We start from the raw sequence: 16940 nt of genomic DNA, 5'->3' as shown, positions 1-16940 counted from the left end.
AATTAAAATTAGCAAATGTGTGCCCTGTTTCCCCTTTCCATGTTTTGGCCTCCTTCCTTATTAACTCATGGTGCTTATCTAGGTGGACAGAAACCAACATGAGAACCTGAGTTGCAAGCATATACTAAAGTAGTGGCTAGGCATACAAGTTAGATAATCTATATTAAGATTAATAAGCAAGCTTTGTACATAGAAGAGATAGGTTTTGGTGCAAGAACACACAAATTATATTTCTACACATGGGATAGAGCTGCAGACATCTAACTTTCCTCGGACTCCACAAACACCTTTTCTTTTAAAACTCCGTATGTGGACAAGCATGCAAACAGAAGCATAGACCTTGTTTTCAATACATGAAGGCCCTACACTGAAGGGAGGAGAAATCCACATCAAAATTGCACGTAGCCAAAAAAAAAGAAAAGAAATCTTTAACTACTCGAGCATGTAGATGGAATACTGATCTTGGCGAGGTTTTTTAATGTTTGACCTGTGGCATTGTGAATTCTAGAGGTTCCATCCAATGTAGCTCTAGGTATGCATACATTGCTAGTGAGTTCAACTTCTGATAACAGTTAAAAACTATCATCTTGAAATTCTAAAGGTTGGTGGAGCCGGTGCACTCTCTCCTGTGGAGGACATGGCCACCACCATCAATTCATCTTTAAAAGGTTCTGCTGCCCCGGCAGCAATGGTCCTGCGCCACCTCTGCTTATGGATACTCATAGGCCGATCTCCCACCGAAAGCACTTCATGCAAGACAAACAGACCACCCTGGCTTGCTCTTTTCATGGAAAGCTTTCAGTTTCTCAGAGAAGTACGTAACAGTAGAAGATGAGGGAAGAAAGGAAAGACAAGACTTTTGGATTCTCCACACCATTAATTATTTGGCCAAGGAATAGTTGGAAGGTGATAAAAGCTAGCTGGATGTACGAATTTTTGTTTGCACCATTCCTCTTAGCAGTTTTTTGTTTTGGAATTCCAGCAGGAAAGGTCCTTTGGTCCTTGTTAGTTCGTGCACCTGACCGGAGAAACGTCTGCTACGTAGAGCCTGTGGGGTTTCATGTTGGTTTGGGAAGGTTTTGCCGTTTAGGTGCGTGAAACCTGGTACCAAGAGTAGTAGAAAGGTCTGTGTATAGAATTTTGGCCTCATACCTAACATATATGTAATTTGTCCGTACCTTTAAGTTGGTAAGTGGTGATACTTTTAAGATTCCATAGGTTTATCTTAGTTATGCAAAAACTCGTAACCTAACCTGGCACTTATTTTTTTTTTTGGTAAAAAGAGAAGCTAGAAGCTAGATTCCAAATAAAAGAAGTGTGACCGAGTATAATAGTTACATCATCTAGAATAAAAACCATGCATCCAGATACAGAAGTTAGATAACCTTAGTAGGGCCACAATACAGACTACTCGACGCTCATTAGAAATGGATGGAGCTACTGGGCATTAACATGCATAGTTTTATAATAAAAAAAATGTGGGAGTACAGGACTCGTAAGTAAATCATATAAAAAGCCATTTACATGCAAAGACAAGGTGGATACAGTAGCCTTTACCTTTATAGACGATAAAGTAGATTGAAGCCAAAGGTCTACGACTTGAATATACCGAGAGAGTACTGATCCATCCACTTGTGACCATTGTAATCTTTGGACAACCGAACATGCCATGATGACTCCGATCATGGTGTCATTTACCATGATGACTGTTGCTCCATATACTCTAAGAATCTTGAAGCAACAAAAACAAAGAATGGTACAATCGTATGTGAGCTCACGGGCTTCCACTGTAATAGAAATTCACGTAGCCCCAGACAACACATTAATAAGCAGCACATGTGCTTACTATCTCACTATAGCTAGCGTTTTGTCTCCATGTCAAGATGGCCACAAAATGGAGGAAACCAAAGCTTAACAACAGTTGAAAAATGGCATCGGTGGGGGAGGCTCGCCATTTTGGCCAACAAGAGACAAGTTACCTCATGCGGAGTCCGTAGCAGGGACTCAGGATGAAAAGATGAGAGAATCTCCGGGCTATCTTGTGAGGTTTCTTCTCTTTAGCTCATTAGAGCCCATGCATAGCCTGCTGGATGTGCCTGAAGTTAGGCTTCAAAAGGGCATGCCTTCACCTTGAATCAATTCTAAGACAGCAAACCATTAACACCTTGAAGGATTGCTCGGGCCGACTCGAATGCTGATTAGGGGTATGGCAATTGGTTAGGTCTGGTTGGGTCTAGAGAACATCCAGTATCGAAGCAATTTCATCTTGACTGGAACTTGCCCGAACCTAATAGTGGTTTGGTTAAGGCTGACTTTAACCCGTTGGCAGGTCAGTCGAGATCATAGTTATATCTTCTTTGAATGGGTTGTTTACTACAAATTTTTAGACTGCTTATGCGAGAATTTATGCGGGCATGTGTTTGGTCCCTCACCGGCTACGTACTAGATAGATCTTGGATACTTATACAGAATTAAAAAATCTAAATAATATTTTTTAACTAGTCTTATTGGATGAAGCCCTCGGTTGATAATGTTTATCGTCCTGCTTTTGGGATGTTTTAGGTTTCATTTCCATATTATTTATTCCTCAGCATGAAATAGCCAGTTAGTTTTGCGCTGGGCTTTAGTTTAAGCCTGCAAATGTCAGGAAAATTGTGCTAAAGGCATTCCAGGAAACAGACTAGACTTAGTAGTTTGGGCCCAGATTACTGCTCCTAACGATGATCCAGTTTATTTGGTTCATGAGTCATGCCTTCATACAAATATATTCCGACACATACATACTTACTCTATGACATGCAATGAACTGTTAATTCTTGATCAAACTTGGCTCTCAGGCCCAAAAAGTTGTCCCCATGGTCAGCCCAAATATAAGTTCTCCTGATAATTGGAACCTAATTAAGTTTAGTTGCAAACAAATAAAGAGATGGGCTGTCTTCAGCAATGCTACAGTGCCCCAAAGGAAATTGGAGTAATTCTTGTCAGGAAATACGACTGCTTTATATTCAAGTCCTCCACTACTGCATCAACAGAAATGTTATTCTGCAGTTTTATTATGCGACTACACTTTGACGTGTACATAATGTTTCAGATTCAGAATATGCACAATGTCTATACTAAGATATTACATATATCTTATATCACTTTTTTTAAATGAAATTCAGTATAAAAATAATTTTGAAGTGCCTGTAATTGTTAGATAATAGTAGTCGAACCACCTTTTTTTTTTTTTTGGAGTTTAAAGGAGGGGGAAGCTCCACCTGAACTTAATATGTACAAGAAAAAAAAGAAGAGTACAACAAGATAGAAACAAAAAAACAGTTAGAAAAAGTTCCAAACTCTCATCTAATCATCCAACAAAGCTCCTAAATTCAAAATTAAAACCTCACCCATATAATTTAATTTTTTAGATTTAAAATTTAAATTTCAGACAAAGATTAGCCCACCACTACCGTCAAGAAGCATGCCAAAATTTGTGCCATCATATAATGCTAAAAGAAAGCATGGCCTTGGACCATCAAATGCCGGTAGGGCAGTCACCTATCAACAACGATCATACACAGAGAGGAGAGTGACAATCCTGCCAGGAAGAGGAGGGAGAGAAAAAAGAGAGAAAGAAGAACCAAAGCTATGAGTCATCAAGTTTTGAATTGACCTCTTCAATAAGTCTTTGCTGTTTTTTTTTCTTTTCAACCTAATCCCGAGTTCGTTCCGAGTCTTGGAATCATGTTTTTTTAGTATTTTTATATTAAATATTTTGTTTTAGCTCCTTAAAGAGTCACTAGAATTCTAATTTTTAAACTAAGGATTAGAATAATTATCCTGCCTATAGCATGGCATAGTCATAACTACTAAGAGCTCGTCATATTCCCATAGAATCCCCCTTTGCTTTTTCCCAATTACAGCTTTAAGTACATTTCTCATGAGCTATTCTTCATTTTCCACATGGTTCCTTGTAGTGTTTGGTTGATGTTATGACATATAAATTAGGGTCATTGATCTGCAATCATATGGTGCGAACATTAACTACTGGCATGGTGATTCAGATGAAAGGAATCTACTCAAAGTTTGATAGCAAATTTCAAAGTATAACAATAATCCTTATCTTGTTAAATGCAATCAAACTTAGATGGTTTGGATCCGTACCCTGCCATTAAACTTGGAGTTTGGGCTTGAGGTGGGCGTAATTGTGTACATTCCATAAAGTTACTTTCTGATTGTAATCAGAATTTTGCCTGTACTTGCAGAAATCTGCAACTGAATATTCCGAATAAGTGAAAGGAGTTAACAACCTAGGATCTCACAAAAAATGACTAGTCAAAAAGTATTATTTGGATTCTTTGATTCTATATAAGTACTCAAGATCTATCCACGCATGCACAGATCCTCACATACATTCTCCAATAAAAACCATTAGATCTTTGTGAAAATAGATAACTACAAAACTTGCATGAAAACTTGCAATCAAGCTTCGCTGTTACATTTGGGTGATGATAATTGTGACTACCTACCTCTTTCATACTTCAGAAGTCACTTGAAGTGTTTCGAAAGTCATTGCGATGTGGCTACCATTACTTCTGCACCTGGCCTCTTGTTTTGTCTACAAGTTGCATCCAAACACCGGCTTTTCAGCCATAGAGAACCGGAGACCGGGGGCTGAAGCCTTGGTATATAAAATTTGCTTGCAGTTGGCCATGTGAGCTCACCACCGAGCACCTTCTCATAAATGAAGACTAAAACAACTTTCAGGCACCTGGTGTAAGGGATAACTGAAATATTAATAAGAAGGAACAGTGGTGATCTATGGCCTAATTGGCCGCTAGTTCACAGGAGGCAGGAAAGAGAGCCCTGTATAAGCATGCTTAGGTGAAAACTATGTTCTGCATTGCAGCTGGCCGAATTTGGTATGTTTGAAGGGAACATGTCTTTAGGTTGAGTTAAATTGGTAGGAAGAATATTAATGTCGTGGAGGTGAGTCTGATGACAAAATATGAGAATATAACTGTAAAAAACTTATCTGAAATGCTTTCCTCCCCCTCTTTTTGTTGCTAGGGACATATGTGGCACTAATTCATGACACTTAAATGTGCAAAGTGGATTTGGAATAACTTTTTTTTTCCCTTCAACAGGGCCGAAAGCTGATCAGATACTAGCATATCCACATCCATATTTATTTTGTTTAACAAATACAAATACGGATGTTAGTCGAATGCAAAAGTTTATGAGTGCCATATAAAATTATATTAGGATTATAAAAGAAATCGGATATTCGAATACGGATATATATATATATATATATATATATATATATATATATATATATATATATATATATATATATATATATATATATATATATATATATATATATTCATTTTTCTGTGACAGATATGGATATATGCATGAATATTAATCGGATATTTAAATTTCTATTCATATCCAAATAGATTCGGATACTAAAATGGATCTGAATGAATATTATTCGATTTACTTTCAACTCTACCCTTCAACATAATATTAGCTACGCCGGCAACAAACAATGTTTTGAACACATGGAGGGATGCTGAAGTTGTTTAATACATGGAAACCATGAATTGGTCTACTGAACATTTCTCTTTATTATATTTTTTCCTAACAAAAAAAATTGACCCCATCATGTTGGAGCTAGCCCATGGAAAGTCTATTTTTTGCAAGAAAAGTTGCCCAAAGCACGTTGCTATGCCAATCATAGCCATGGGTATCAAAGAAGTGGACACATCACATATATGATCCAAAACTTTAAAGAACAGGTTATTAAATTACTCATCATATTATATCACATGATTTGTCCGCTAATTTTGAAACAATTGACAACTAAAAGAGCAGAGCTTCTGACATCATCATTGAGCTCATTGCTGGAATGATCGAGTCTCCGTAACTTCTTTATGTTCTAATATCACGTTATTCAAGAATGCTCATCTCCTGTAGCTTAGACATCTGGATTTTGTATTTATTTTTCTTCTCATGAAGTGAACCGAGAAAACTCATTTTATTTCTTACAGAAATATAAATGAGAAGAAAATATGGCTATGTATTTTAAGCATCAAAAAGGGTACCTAGCCTCCTAAAGAGACATGATCAAAGTGCGCGGAACAAAGACTTTTAAATGATGATCGGAAAATAAAGGCCCAATATCACTTAGAATGAATCCTGACCCCTCATCAAAGAGATCGGAGTTTAGATTATCCGAGCTAATGCTTAGAGATATTTTCTTAAAAAGCTGGTAAGTTGTTTTTTTATAAAAAAAAACAAAATCACAAACTTTTATCTACTCGAAGAGATTAAAACTTGTATGGCCACAGTGCCACACAGAAGCGGAAAATATTATTTTGTGGAAAAACTGTTCACGTAAGTATGAAAATCTCAGGCATGCATGCATGCATGCATGCTTGAGCTAAAAAACAGAAGAAAACTTCTGTACAAACCCCACCATGCATCTCCGGCTTCCCATGATTTTTTTTTTTTTTTTGTTTTACATATACACTGTAGATTTCGTTCTCATTTTGCTTTCCATTCTACAACGAGGGAGTGAGGATGTTAAGGAGCGTCACTCTGGTGTTCACCAGACTTCTGAACACCCTCTCGCTCTTGCTCTCCAACACCTCGACGCACTCCTCCAACGCCTCCAACCTCTCCAATGCACCATCCTCCCACTCCCCCCAGTCCCTCTTCTTCAACGAGGAAGACGGCGACAGCGAAAGCTTCCTCAGCGGCGCCACCACCCAAGAATACGCCCTCGACGTCGACGCCACCGCGGCCGACGCGGCGGAGGAAACCGCCCCAATCCCCAAGAAAACAGCCGCCGAAGCCGTCGCCGTCGCCACCGCCACCTCCCTCATGATCCCCGCCATCTCCAGCTCCGCCGCCAACGCTGGCATCGGCGATCTGGACGCTTCCCGTATCGAGACCGCGAGCTTGGCGAGATCTCTCTCGATTCTTTTCTGGGACCGGAGGGCGGACGCGAGGCGGGCCTCGTCGCAGCGACGGATCGCGGTGTGGAGCTCGGACTGGGTTTGTCTGAGCGACATGAGGGCGGATCGGAAGGAGCCGTAGGAGTCGGCGAAGCGGAGGAAGTCGTCAAGAAGGCGGTCGGTCCAGGGGGCGGAGGGGGAGCGGCGGAGGGGGTCCTGGGCCTGGGGGATCTGGAGGAGGTCGTCAAGGGAGGCGTGGAGGAGGTCGATCCGGGCGAGGCCGGCTGAGATCCAGGTCGGGGAGCCGGACTCCGGAGCCGGCAGGGACAGCCAGGCACGGAGGGCACGGATCTCGTCCTCGAGCTCGGCGATGGCCGGGTGGGATCGGCACGGGAGGCTTGTGGACCGGACGTGGCCGGCCTTCTCCAGCGGCGCCCTGCCTTTGGGGCCGGGGCTGCTAGGGTTCAGCCCTGGGACTGGGAGGGACATAGAACGGCGGAAGCCGGCGACCATTTCTTCTGCTTTGTGCGATAGGTACGCTATGCTCTCTTATTTCTTCTTTTTGTTGCTATTCCCGGCTATTGCGGATGGGAGAAGAGGGAAGAGGGAGGGGGGTTATAAAAGGAGGAGAGGATGGTGGAAAAACAGCTGGCTGGCGCGCACGAGCGGGGGTTGGGGGGGGGGGAGGAGACTCGATCCGAGAATCAAGACAGCTGGCTGGGGGCAACGCATGGAGGGGCCTGAGCACCTGGTTTCCCCTCCGGGAGGAGGGGGGGACAACACGTGGGCCTAACACGTGGGGCCTGGACCGGGTAAAACGGTCCAGGTGCCGGTCTGGTCCGAGTCATGTTTGGTAGGTGACTTGGTTGGTCCGAGTCATGTCTTGACTGGAGTATTAGGTTGCTTAAGCTTAAAGTTTCAAACTATGCTCGAGTTAGGCGAGCGAGTCAAATTTTAAGCCTCTAAGCCTAAGAATGGGTCTTTTTCATTTACTACAAATGAAATTTCACAAGCCGGGTTATGGAGTCTGAGCTTAGCTTGCTCGTAGATTGACATGGAATGAGCGAAATGCATGGTTAAGAGCATGCGAGCATTTCTTGTATTGTCATGAAACCAACCATTGGTGAATGGTTCGAGATTAGTGGACGTGCCTGAGCCAATTGAATGAAAATAATATATACGAGATGGGATGGTTGGCTTGGATGAGCACGAAAACCGTTTGGTATTATCTTTTCTCCATCATGCTTCACAGCTCTCTCATCTTTGGTTGATGCATGAAGTAAACTTATGAGGGAGCCACAACGTTCGGGAAGAGATTGACTTTGGGAGGAGAAACAAGACAAGGCCAATAGATGCCATTCAACGCTTTGGTTGGTATCACAAGCCGCAGGTAAATCAAAAGAAGGTGATATTAACGCGTAAAAAAGCTAGGGTCACAGCAGCTCTCTCTCTTAGAGGTGACCGCGTAACCCATCTTTGCCACCTTCTTCTTTAAATGCTGCTATACTCTCTATACGCATCTAGATCCAGAGGTTCTCTATTCTCGTGTGCGCTAACCAATAACTAAGCAAGATCCAATTGAAACTCTGAGATGAACTAAAATATGGAGTGGTTTGCTTGCCGACCAGACATCACAGTTGGGTTGTGCTGTTGAGCCAACATAAACATATCTAGAATCTCTGAAATAGTGTGATTTGGAGTCATTTCTCTACTGACTGCGAGATTCCAAATGTCTCCTCACCACCCCTCATAGAGGTTGTGTTTCTGTCCAATCATGTGTCGATCCACGTTTGGGCTTCCGGTTTTCGAAAAGGCGCTGCGGCCTCGTCAGGACTTCAAGAGCTAGAATCCAAAAGGAGAGGGATGGCGTGGGGTCCCGACGAGGCAGATTAGATTCATTAATTGGTGCAGCGGGGGCTGTTGGTTTGGGAAGGGTGGTTGAGCCCAATCCCGGTAATGCAAACCGGGCACTCCCATGGGTCTTAAAATCTGGTTTTCCTTGAGTTAGCAGAAACATTATTTTGTCTTTTAGGATGTAGGGAATTGTTGTTTAAGGAGATTAGATTTTTTGGATTGTCTCTTGTAAAGGAGTCTAGCTTGGGCAGAGTGGTTGAGCACATTTCCGGGATTGCAGACTAGGCACTGCCGTGGTCTTCAAATCTGGTTTTCCTGGAGCAGCAATATGCTTTTGTTTTTAGGAAGTGGGAACTATTTATTATTCGTGGAACTTGGATTTGGATTACCTGTAAGGAAGCTTAGTTTGGAGATTAGTTTATGATTTTCCTCGAGAAGAAAACAAAGTCGCATTTGAGAATTCCTCTATACAAAGTAGTTTTCTTTTTAGGTGAGTTTTGAGTATTAATCTCGTGATCCTTTCGCGCTCAAGGGCTTCTTCTCAAGTTCGTTTTAGAAATCATTTGTTGACACTGGTGAAAATATTTTGTGTTCCTTATATAGGACCTACCAAGAATTGAAGACATGAATATCCTTTGTGAAACTATTTTCAGAATATAGGACTTTCTTACAGGACTTTTCACCAAGAATTGGTTGAAGCTTTGCATGTTGTTAGCACAGTGCCCGTACCAAAGGGAAAGAAGGCCAAAGCTGTTTCCGTTCCAAAATCCTGCTGTTATTGGCAAGGATCTGGAGCCACCATATTGCACTGTTCTTTCTTTTCTTCGTTTAACCAAGAGATACGACCCCCTTCAACAAATCCTCGACGTAGTCCGCTTCCCTCTAGTGAAAATCCTTGACTTAGTCCCCTTCCCTCTTAGGGCTCATTTAGTTCGCAGAAAAAGAAGAAAAAAAAGTATGGTCAATGAAAAAATAATGAGATGTCTCTTATTTGATTGGAATTTTCAAAGAAAAGAGATGAAAAGTTGTATTCTCATGAGAACATAATTCTCACATTTCATGGAAAAGTCTTTTCCACAAGAAACATGAGAAAGTTACTTTTTCAATGAGCCGAAAATTACTCTATTTTTATTTTTTTTCAGAAAAATCCTTCAATATTAAAGAGGCATTAAAGATCTAATTTTTATTAAAGATATAATATAAATTACACATAACTTTTTTAGGAAAGTGGATAGTCAACCAAACACAAGCACACTGAAATTCTGTCACTTTTCCATTGTCAACCAAAATGCCAAAAATATTTTTTCAAATATTCTTTTCTCGGAAATCTGCTTTTTAGAAATTATAATTCTAGAAAGAAAAATGCTGCTCTTTAAGTGATACAATTTCAGCTTGACGTTCTGATCTTACGGCTTTGTTGAATCATCTGAAACCAGACGGACAACCAAAACCAGGATGCATGAGATCCTGGGAAATCTATTAGCTGCAAAATTCATTTTGACGATTCCACTTGCTACAAAATCCAACCCAAAGTTTCATAGCAACTACACGAAGCTGGCTTAAGTTGAATCTCGTCGCCAATTAACAGAACCAGGCAACAGGTTAAAGATAGGCCAGCTCAGGCTACGAAAAATGTTAGCCTGAGTGATCATGCGATGCAACAGACTGACTTTGGAATGGGTTAGGCTGGATCGGAACCTCACCCTTGTGTGCCAATGGCAGATTGACAATAATAGGTTGCATATTTTCAGGAATTTAGAACGAGATAATCACCAAAGTTAACACCAAGTAGCTAGCATATTTTCAGAATTTGAAATAGTATTAAATATAGGATTTCACAGGAAACATAATAGTCCATTGCACATGAAAAGGAGTCCAGACATAATATAGGTTTTCCAATCCACCACTTTTTAAGCATGTGAAATAACGAAAAAAAAAGAAAAAAGATGAACAGCTTCATTTCCCAAATCAACTTTATTCACTAGCATTGCAGTCACACAGGCAACAAATGTGGACCCCTCTTAGCTGCCACCCGATGTCTAATGAGATGCCTGCAGAAAATAGGTGGATATTAGAGAATACTGACCTAACAAAGTGAGGGATTAGGATATCAAAAAAACATAATAAAACTAGATGGGATACTGAGAATAGGTCATATCCAACAATAAACCTGACCATACCCATTCTATTACCAGGATAAGACTATATTGAACATTAAAAAAAAAAATTCGTTCCTTTTTTTTTACATGTCCTAAGCATAATTAACAGTAACGACCATTCACCAGGATCCTCACACCTTTTGTTACCTATCATCCATGCTCTATATATGCCAGGATATTTAGCTGTATCACTAAGTTCTATCTGGCACTCTGTACTAGTGTTTAGAGCATGCAGACCATTTAATTAATATGAGGTGCCAGATATTTTAACTTGCCAGCAGTGTAAGCACTTGGGTATGCAATATGCATGCAAAAATCAGAATGCTCACTTAAGTAAACTAGAGTCTTGCAAACCTAGGCTACTTTGCAGAAACATTTAAAGCACTTATTTGGCTCTCTGGAACTGGTTATTGTAAATCTTTCACTTGTATAAGAGTAAACCATAGGGAACATTTTCTAATAAAAAATGAAAGAATTGGAAAGTTTCATGATCATCATCCATTTGGGAGGCAATCCAACGTCAAGACTCCCAAAATCCTGCCGCTTCTATATGTCTAGAATCTAGAGAAACTGTATAGCTAGCTGTTCTTTAAACAGATGAAGACTGAAAATCAACTAACATAAGTTGTCCCATGATACCAAGATGCATCATTGACTACAATCTACTAGCAGAACCTCGAAATAATGTGACTTCGACACTTTAAACTTTGGGTTTCTTGACCATCTTATACAATAGAACGTTTTGGAGCTTTTATGACACAATATAATATTTCTAGCTTCACACTGCCCTAACTAAGAAAAGATCATCTTTTGTTGCCTCTTGCCATTTCTACCAGAAATTCTCATATGACTAGATATAACTTCTTTGATGAATCTGCGCATAACTTTACTTCATTGGTCTTATTTATTTTGTTTAGCTATAAGCAACTAACCCAACAGGTTGTATATGAATAAGTACATCCACACAGAGTGTTGCATTCAAAGTATTAAAATGTTGCCATGTCAAAGTTGTTGAACATTCCATGTTGAAAGTTCATTTTGGGCTTTGACAACTGTATTACAGAATTTTATTACCCAAGCAGCCTCCCTCTACATGAGATCATTAAAAAGTGGCTAACATACATGTTAATTAAGAAGTCATGGAAAACTCCCTTGAGAATATAGAGTTGGTAATAGTGCCAGTTTATGTGCTCAACATTATAATTACATACACACATATGATAAGTATACAAAATACTCATGACAATGCATTTACAAACTCCCAATCAGTAACAATGCATATTGTATATCCCCCCAGTAAAAAATACAAACTTCATAAATGTTCCAAAGTTTTACACACTCCATGTTTGTTTCAGCTTCAGCCAGATGAAGAGCATTCATACTTTCTGTGAAATTTTCTTCTCTTATATTACTCTGAGAAGTCAAAGGCCCACCATTGATGCAACTCATATTAGCCAAGTGATTATGTAGCAATGCTCCACATAATTCTTCTACTAAATACTTTAAATGCAAAATTTTCTCATTTTTATTAGTAATTGGCCAAACATATTAGGTAGCTAATGGCTCAAAAACCACAAACTTATCCATGAAACTAGTTATAGCAATTTAGGAGCATCACAAGTTTCATAGTATTAGTTGCAATGAAATACCTCATGTCCATGGTCATGCCCATGAGAGTGGTCTTCATGTCCCTCCCAAGGATGACGCCAACCCTATAGAGATTGCATGAGACATAACTACTAATATTTGAGACAATTAAATGAAGAGGATTGAAGTGTTGAAAAAAAAATCTTACCAAAACTACAGGACCATCTTGCTTAGCCCTGTATAGAATCCAAAACCTGCAAAAACAAAACAAGAACATTGGAGTTATCGTCACCAATATGTATTAAATTCTTTAGTATAATATGCTAGTTTCACCAATATCATTGGCATCCGCAAATCATCTATATATGAGTAATAAAAACTATCATGCTGTATCTCTTACACATATATATCATGGCCCACAATATAAAGAAACCTCCATTACTAGTAGAATATTGCCATGAAACTTTGGAACTTCATCCATATCAAACACCATCATCATGGTGGCTACGGTATGAAGAGCTCTATTTTTTATACGAAAAGCAATCTTCAAGTCACAAAAAGGTGATCCTCGATATTTTATACTCTATTACAGAAGTTTGCTCAAAATAGATATGCATAGCAGATTACCACTATAGTATTTGAATGAAACATGAATAAATAAAATGTTATAATACTTAATTAGTAAACTTAATCACTAGAATAAAACATAATACAGAATAATATAGAAGTAATGACAACTAATGTTGTTTGTATTACACAAGACCAAATGTGCCAATCTGTATTCTCATGTATCAGCCAATAAATGTGGGTCAAAAAAAAAGAAAAAAAGAGGGCATCTGCCATACATCCAAACATAAAACAGTTGGCCTATAATGGGAAATAAGCTGAAACCAAATTAGAGGATTGTTTAGTTGAAAGGGAGTAAAAATGTTATTATTATGCATGGTCATCTAGCAATTGTACTGACACCAATTAGATTTTGGACATGTTTGGAGTTGTTCAATGAAAATATTATTTCTCCGAAAAACTTTTAATCGGAAACTCCTTCAAATCATTTCTTAATGCACCCTTCATGACTATATCTTTTACATTTGTCACAGCTAGCGTTCCTCAAAAATATGAAATTCTAACTCTATCGCTACTGGCACAACACATTCACATCAAAAAATACTCATCTTTTGTGTATGAATCTTATACTCATGGGATCTTAACATTAACCAACGTCCTAGTTCATATAGATTAGAAGATCTTATCAATTTAAATGTTGAATCGCAATATGGAAAAGACAAGAAGTCCAAGGAAATATGCATATAAAAGTAGAAATGATAACGACATTAGAAGCAAAAACGTTGCAATGCGCCAAGACAACTAGCCCGCATAGGGTAAAAGGTTTGGATTAGAAGAAAGCTGTAGTGAAATCATAACCATAACCATCGAGTCAAGTCCCAACTAAGTAAGTTGGGCTTTACAAATCCTCATTTGCCAATTATTCCTATTAGAGATATAAATGTTACTTCAAACTATTCTTAATCCTCTTTCTCACCTTTCAACCATACTCCTAGAGGTTTTTCCCACCCCCTCCTCCATCACTCAACAAAGGTTTAGGCGACCCTCCTTACTGAAGCCCTGTCAGACCTTCACGATACATGCCCTTACCATCTTAATTAAAATCAACACAACCTTTCGACAGCAAAATCAAACAACAAATAAATGTCACTATGCCTATGAAGTCACACACAAGCAACCAAGATTCCATGAGAATCCTATCCGGCTGCCAAATGGTCCTTATCACGGATTCTAGTCATAACACGCAGACGGATGGCACTAAGCCGTGTCCAGGGCTAAATCCAGTTTTAGATTGTTAAGAGTATGGTTTCAAATTAGCCTAACCGACAGGCATCAAATCCATTTAGCCCCTCAAAAGACAAAAATTTAAGAAGAAAGGTTGTCGCAGCTTTCGATTAGATTGAATTCAGCGAAATAGCATAAAATTTTTCCCAAAAACATCAACTAATCTCTTGCTTGTAACGATCCGAATTGTTAATTGATGAGAGAGGAAAAGAAAACATGTCAGCATGGATAAGGATTGGAGGAAGAGGGCTTAGGGTTGAGGGTTGAAGCCAGTTACCACATGACGGCGCACAAGCCCTTGCCGGTGAGGGCATGCCAGCGCTTGGGGCGGTGGATGGTGTACCCCTTGTACGTCGTGCCTCCTCCATGCCCTCCGCCGCCGCCCATCTCTCTTCCTTTCGGTCGCTCTCTCTGTCTCGCCTCCGACGTCTCGATCTGTTCTCGTTACCTGGCTAGTCCGCCAGAAGCGTGGACAGGAGAGACGGGCAACCACGGAAGTCTCTAGACCCTTTCCTAAGCATCACTGATCAGGGACTTGTGGTCGTTCGATCTCGAAGGAACCAATGTTTCGATGAATCTAAATTGATATCCCCAACCTAGGTTTCAATGGACCCAACACACTGTTTTAGGGCTATAATGTCTGCTCAAAAGGTTTAGGAGGAGAGCCATGACATTCTACGCATTAGTAACCAATGTTTCGAAACATAGGTCCCTTTCGAATTTGTAGGTAATCCTGACACTTTTTATTAATTTTAAATTTTTACTTATTTTATAATTTATATGAAAATATAATAATAATATTAAATATTGATGATATCATATTTTTATTTACAATTAAGAATGTGAAACTCATGATTTATTGCAAAATAATGGTTTCATAAATATTTTAATATTAATGACTTGTTTAGAAATCGAAAACTTCATATTTATGAAATTTATATTTTTAATATGAAAATAAAAATTTTATGATTGCTCTACCGTTAGAGGTTTAATTGTGGACTATGAATTCTTTATAGCCTTTTATTAATTTATTTATGTATGATTAAGAAAATATGATTTTAAAAAATATGACTTAAGAAAATATATTTTAAGAACTATGATAAAAGGCTCTCAGTTAGTTATGTATAGTTTCTAAAAGTTGAGTAGATCGACATCTAGAGCTAGTTCCATACGATCTTACCAGCGGTGCAATCGTAAATAGCCATCATGAAGAGATGGATAACCATCAAATAAGACGATCCACAAAAGAATGCATTATCATACATGGTGCATGTTGTTTGATGCCCATCCATCTCCTAATGGAGGCCATCCAAAGATGCACAATACTTTGCGACGCGTGGGCTACATGCAGAGGATCCTAATTGGTTTCTGTTTTCTCTAAAGAAAACTTTGTAACTTCTAAAAAATATTTTTTATTTGTAAATAATTATTTGGATAATAATTAGATTTGGATGTTATAGTAGTCATTATATGAACCACCTAACATTTGCTTAAAGTATCATTGCTTGCCGCTTGGACATGGGGTACACAAATATAGAATAGCAAGATAGGTGTGAAAAAAAAAAAAAGGATTAGCCTCTTATAATCTCAAAAAAAATCATTGTACCGATATAAAAATTTTCAAATCACATAAACTATGATAAATAATCATCACTATTTTGGAATCACTACAAAAATTTAGAATTTTGCCGACAAAAAATTTGGTCATAAAATTTTCTACTTTCATCATTAGAAGATTTTAGTAACCAAAAATATTTCGTTACTAGGCGGTCGCTAAAGACCTCATGGCTAAAAGTTTTAGTGATAAAAATATAAAGTCATCAAAGAAATAATTATATTTAGTGACAAAATAAATGTTAAAGGCAAATGTTAGTGGCGATTTTGTTTATAGCAAAAGATTGAAAAATGGTATATACTAGAAAACTCACGATTATTTTTTTCATATTGTAATTAATAATAATGGTATATAATACAAAATACTTTTTAATACTTTATACTATACTTTATATAAGTAATTTTAATATTTTATATATTTTTAGAAAAGGGGGGTTGATGGGCCATGAAAAGCTGAACCTGTATTGGCCCAAGAAAATCTTTAACGGTCCAACAACGCTTCCCGTGCCCTAGTGGGCCACTTCGCTATTGCTTGACAGACACGTCATCATCACACAAACGGTCACCTTCTCACCTCTGTGCACTCGAGCCCCACTTCCTATCGGAAGGGCACAGCTTAGCTGGGTTTTTTTTTGGCTTAAAACGAGGTGCTTCATACAGTACGTGTACGAATACACCCAATAAAATCAAAATAGAAAAGCTCACGGAGTGTCAATAGCAATTCCCCCTCCCCAGACCAAAGGGTATACTCTGAGTGATAGGCCGTGTAGGCAGCCACCCAGTCAGCCGCCCCGTTGGCTTCTCTGAATACATGCTTGGCTTGGAAGGCCCCTCCATCTCTCATTATCATCCCTATGCTCGGATCAGGGGGTGGTTCGTGCTCTCGCCCCTCGACCCCCTCTGAATCCATCCGATGATTGTGGCC

At 39.0% G+C, this 16940-nt stretch overlaps 2 protein-coding genes across 2 annotated transcripts; both read right to left on the bottom strand.

Moving 5' to 3' along the window:
• Positions 1-5392: 5392 nt before the first annotated feature.
• On the bottom strand, positions 5393-7597 carry LOC120107718 (uncharacterized). Its single transcript, XM_039121141.2, has one exon. It carries the CDS (start codon positions 7461-7463, stop codon positions 6555-6557), a length of 909 nt encoding a protein of 302 aa, XP_038977069.2. The 5' UTR covers positions 7464-7597; the 3' UTR covers positions 5393-6554.
• Positions 7598-10604: 3007 nt separating this feature from the next.
• Positions 10605-14928, bottom strand: LOC103701076 (NADH dehydrogenase ubiquinone 1 beta subcomplex subunit). Its single transcript, XM_008783032.5, has 4 exons — positions 14679-14928; positions 12759-12804; positions 12613-12675; positions 10605-10855 (listed from the first exon to the last, which is right to left on the bottom strand). Exons 1-4 carry the CDS (start codon positions 14786-14788, stop codon positions 10844-10846), a joined length of 231 nt encoding a protein of 76 aa, XP_008781254.1. The 5' UTR covers positions 14789-14928; the 3' UTR covers positions 10605-10843.
• Positions 14929-16940: the final 2012 nt, after the last annotated feature.

Source organism: Phoenix dactylifera, chromosome 16 (genome assembly GCF_051530095.1).
Source record: "Phoenix dactylifera cultivar Ajwa chromosome 16, Ajwa_hap1_PhDact_Kaust_v1.1, whole genome shotgun sequence".
Lineage (NCBI taxonomy): Eukaryota > Viridiplantae > Streptophyta > Magnoliopsida > Arecales > Arecaceae > Phoenix > Phoenix dactylifera.
Note: the sequence above shows the minus strand (reverse complement) of the source record. Positions and strands in the feature narration are given on the sequence as shown.

Bases quoted from the DNA above. Each gene is read 5' to 3' on its own strand.
- LOC103701076 (XM_008783032.5), bottom strand. From the start codon at position 14,788: ATGGGCGGCGGCGGAGGGCATGGAGGAGGCACGACGTACAAGGGGTAC. The intron at 12,805-14,678 runs GTAACTGGCTTC...TTGTTTTTGCAG, and splicing joins GGCTTGTGCGCCGTCATGTG to GTTTTGGATTCTATACAGGG. The intron at 12,676-12,758 runs GTAAGATTTTTT...CAATCTCTATAG, and splicing joins AAGATGGTCCTGTAGTTTTG to GGTTGGCGTCATCCTTGGGA.
- LOC120107718 (XM_039121141.2), bottom strand. From the start codon at position 7,463: ATGGTCGCCGGCTTCCGCCGTTCTATGTCCCTCCCAGTCCCAGGGCTG.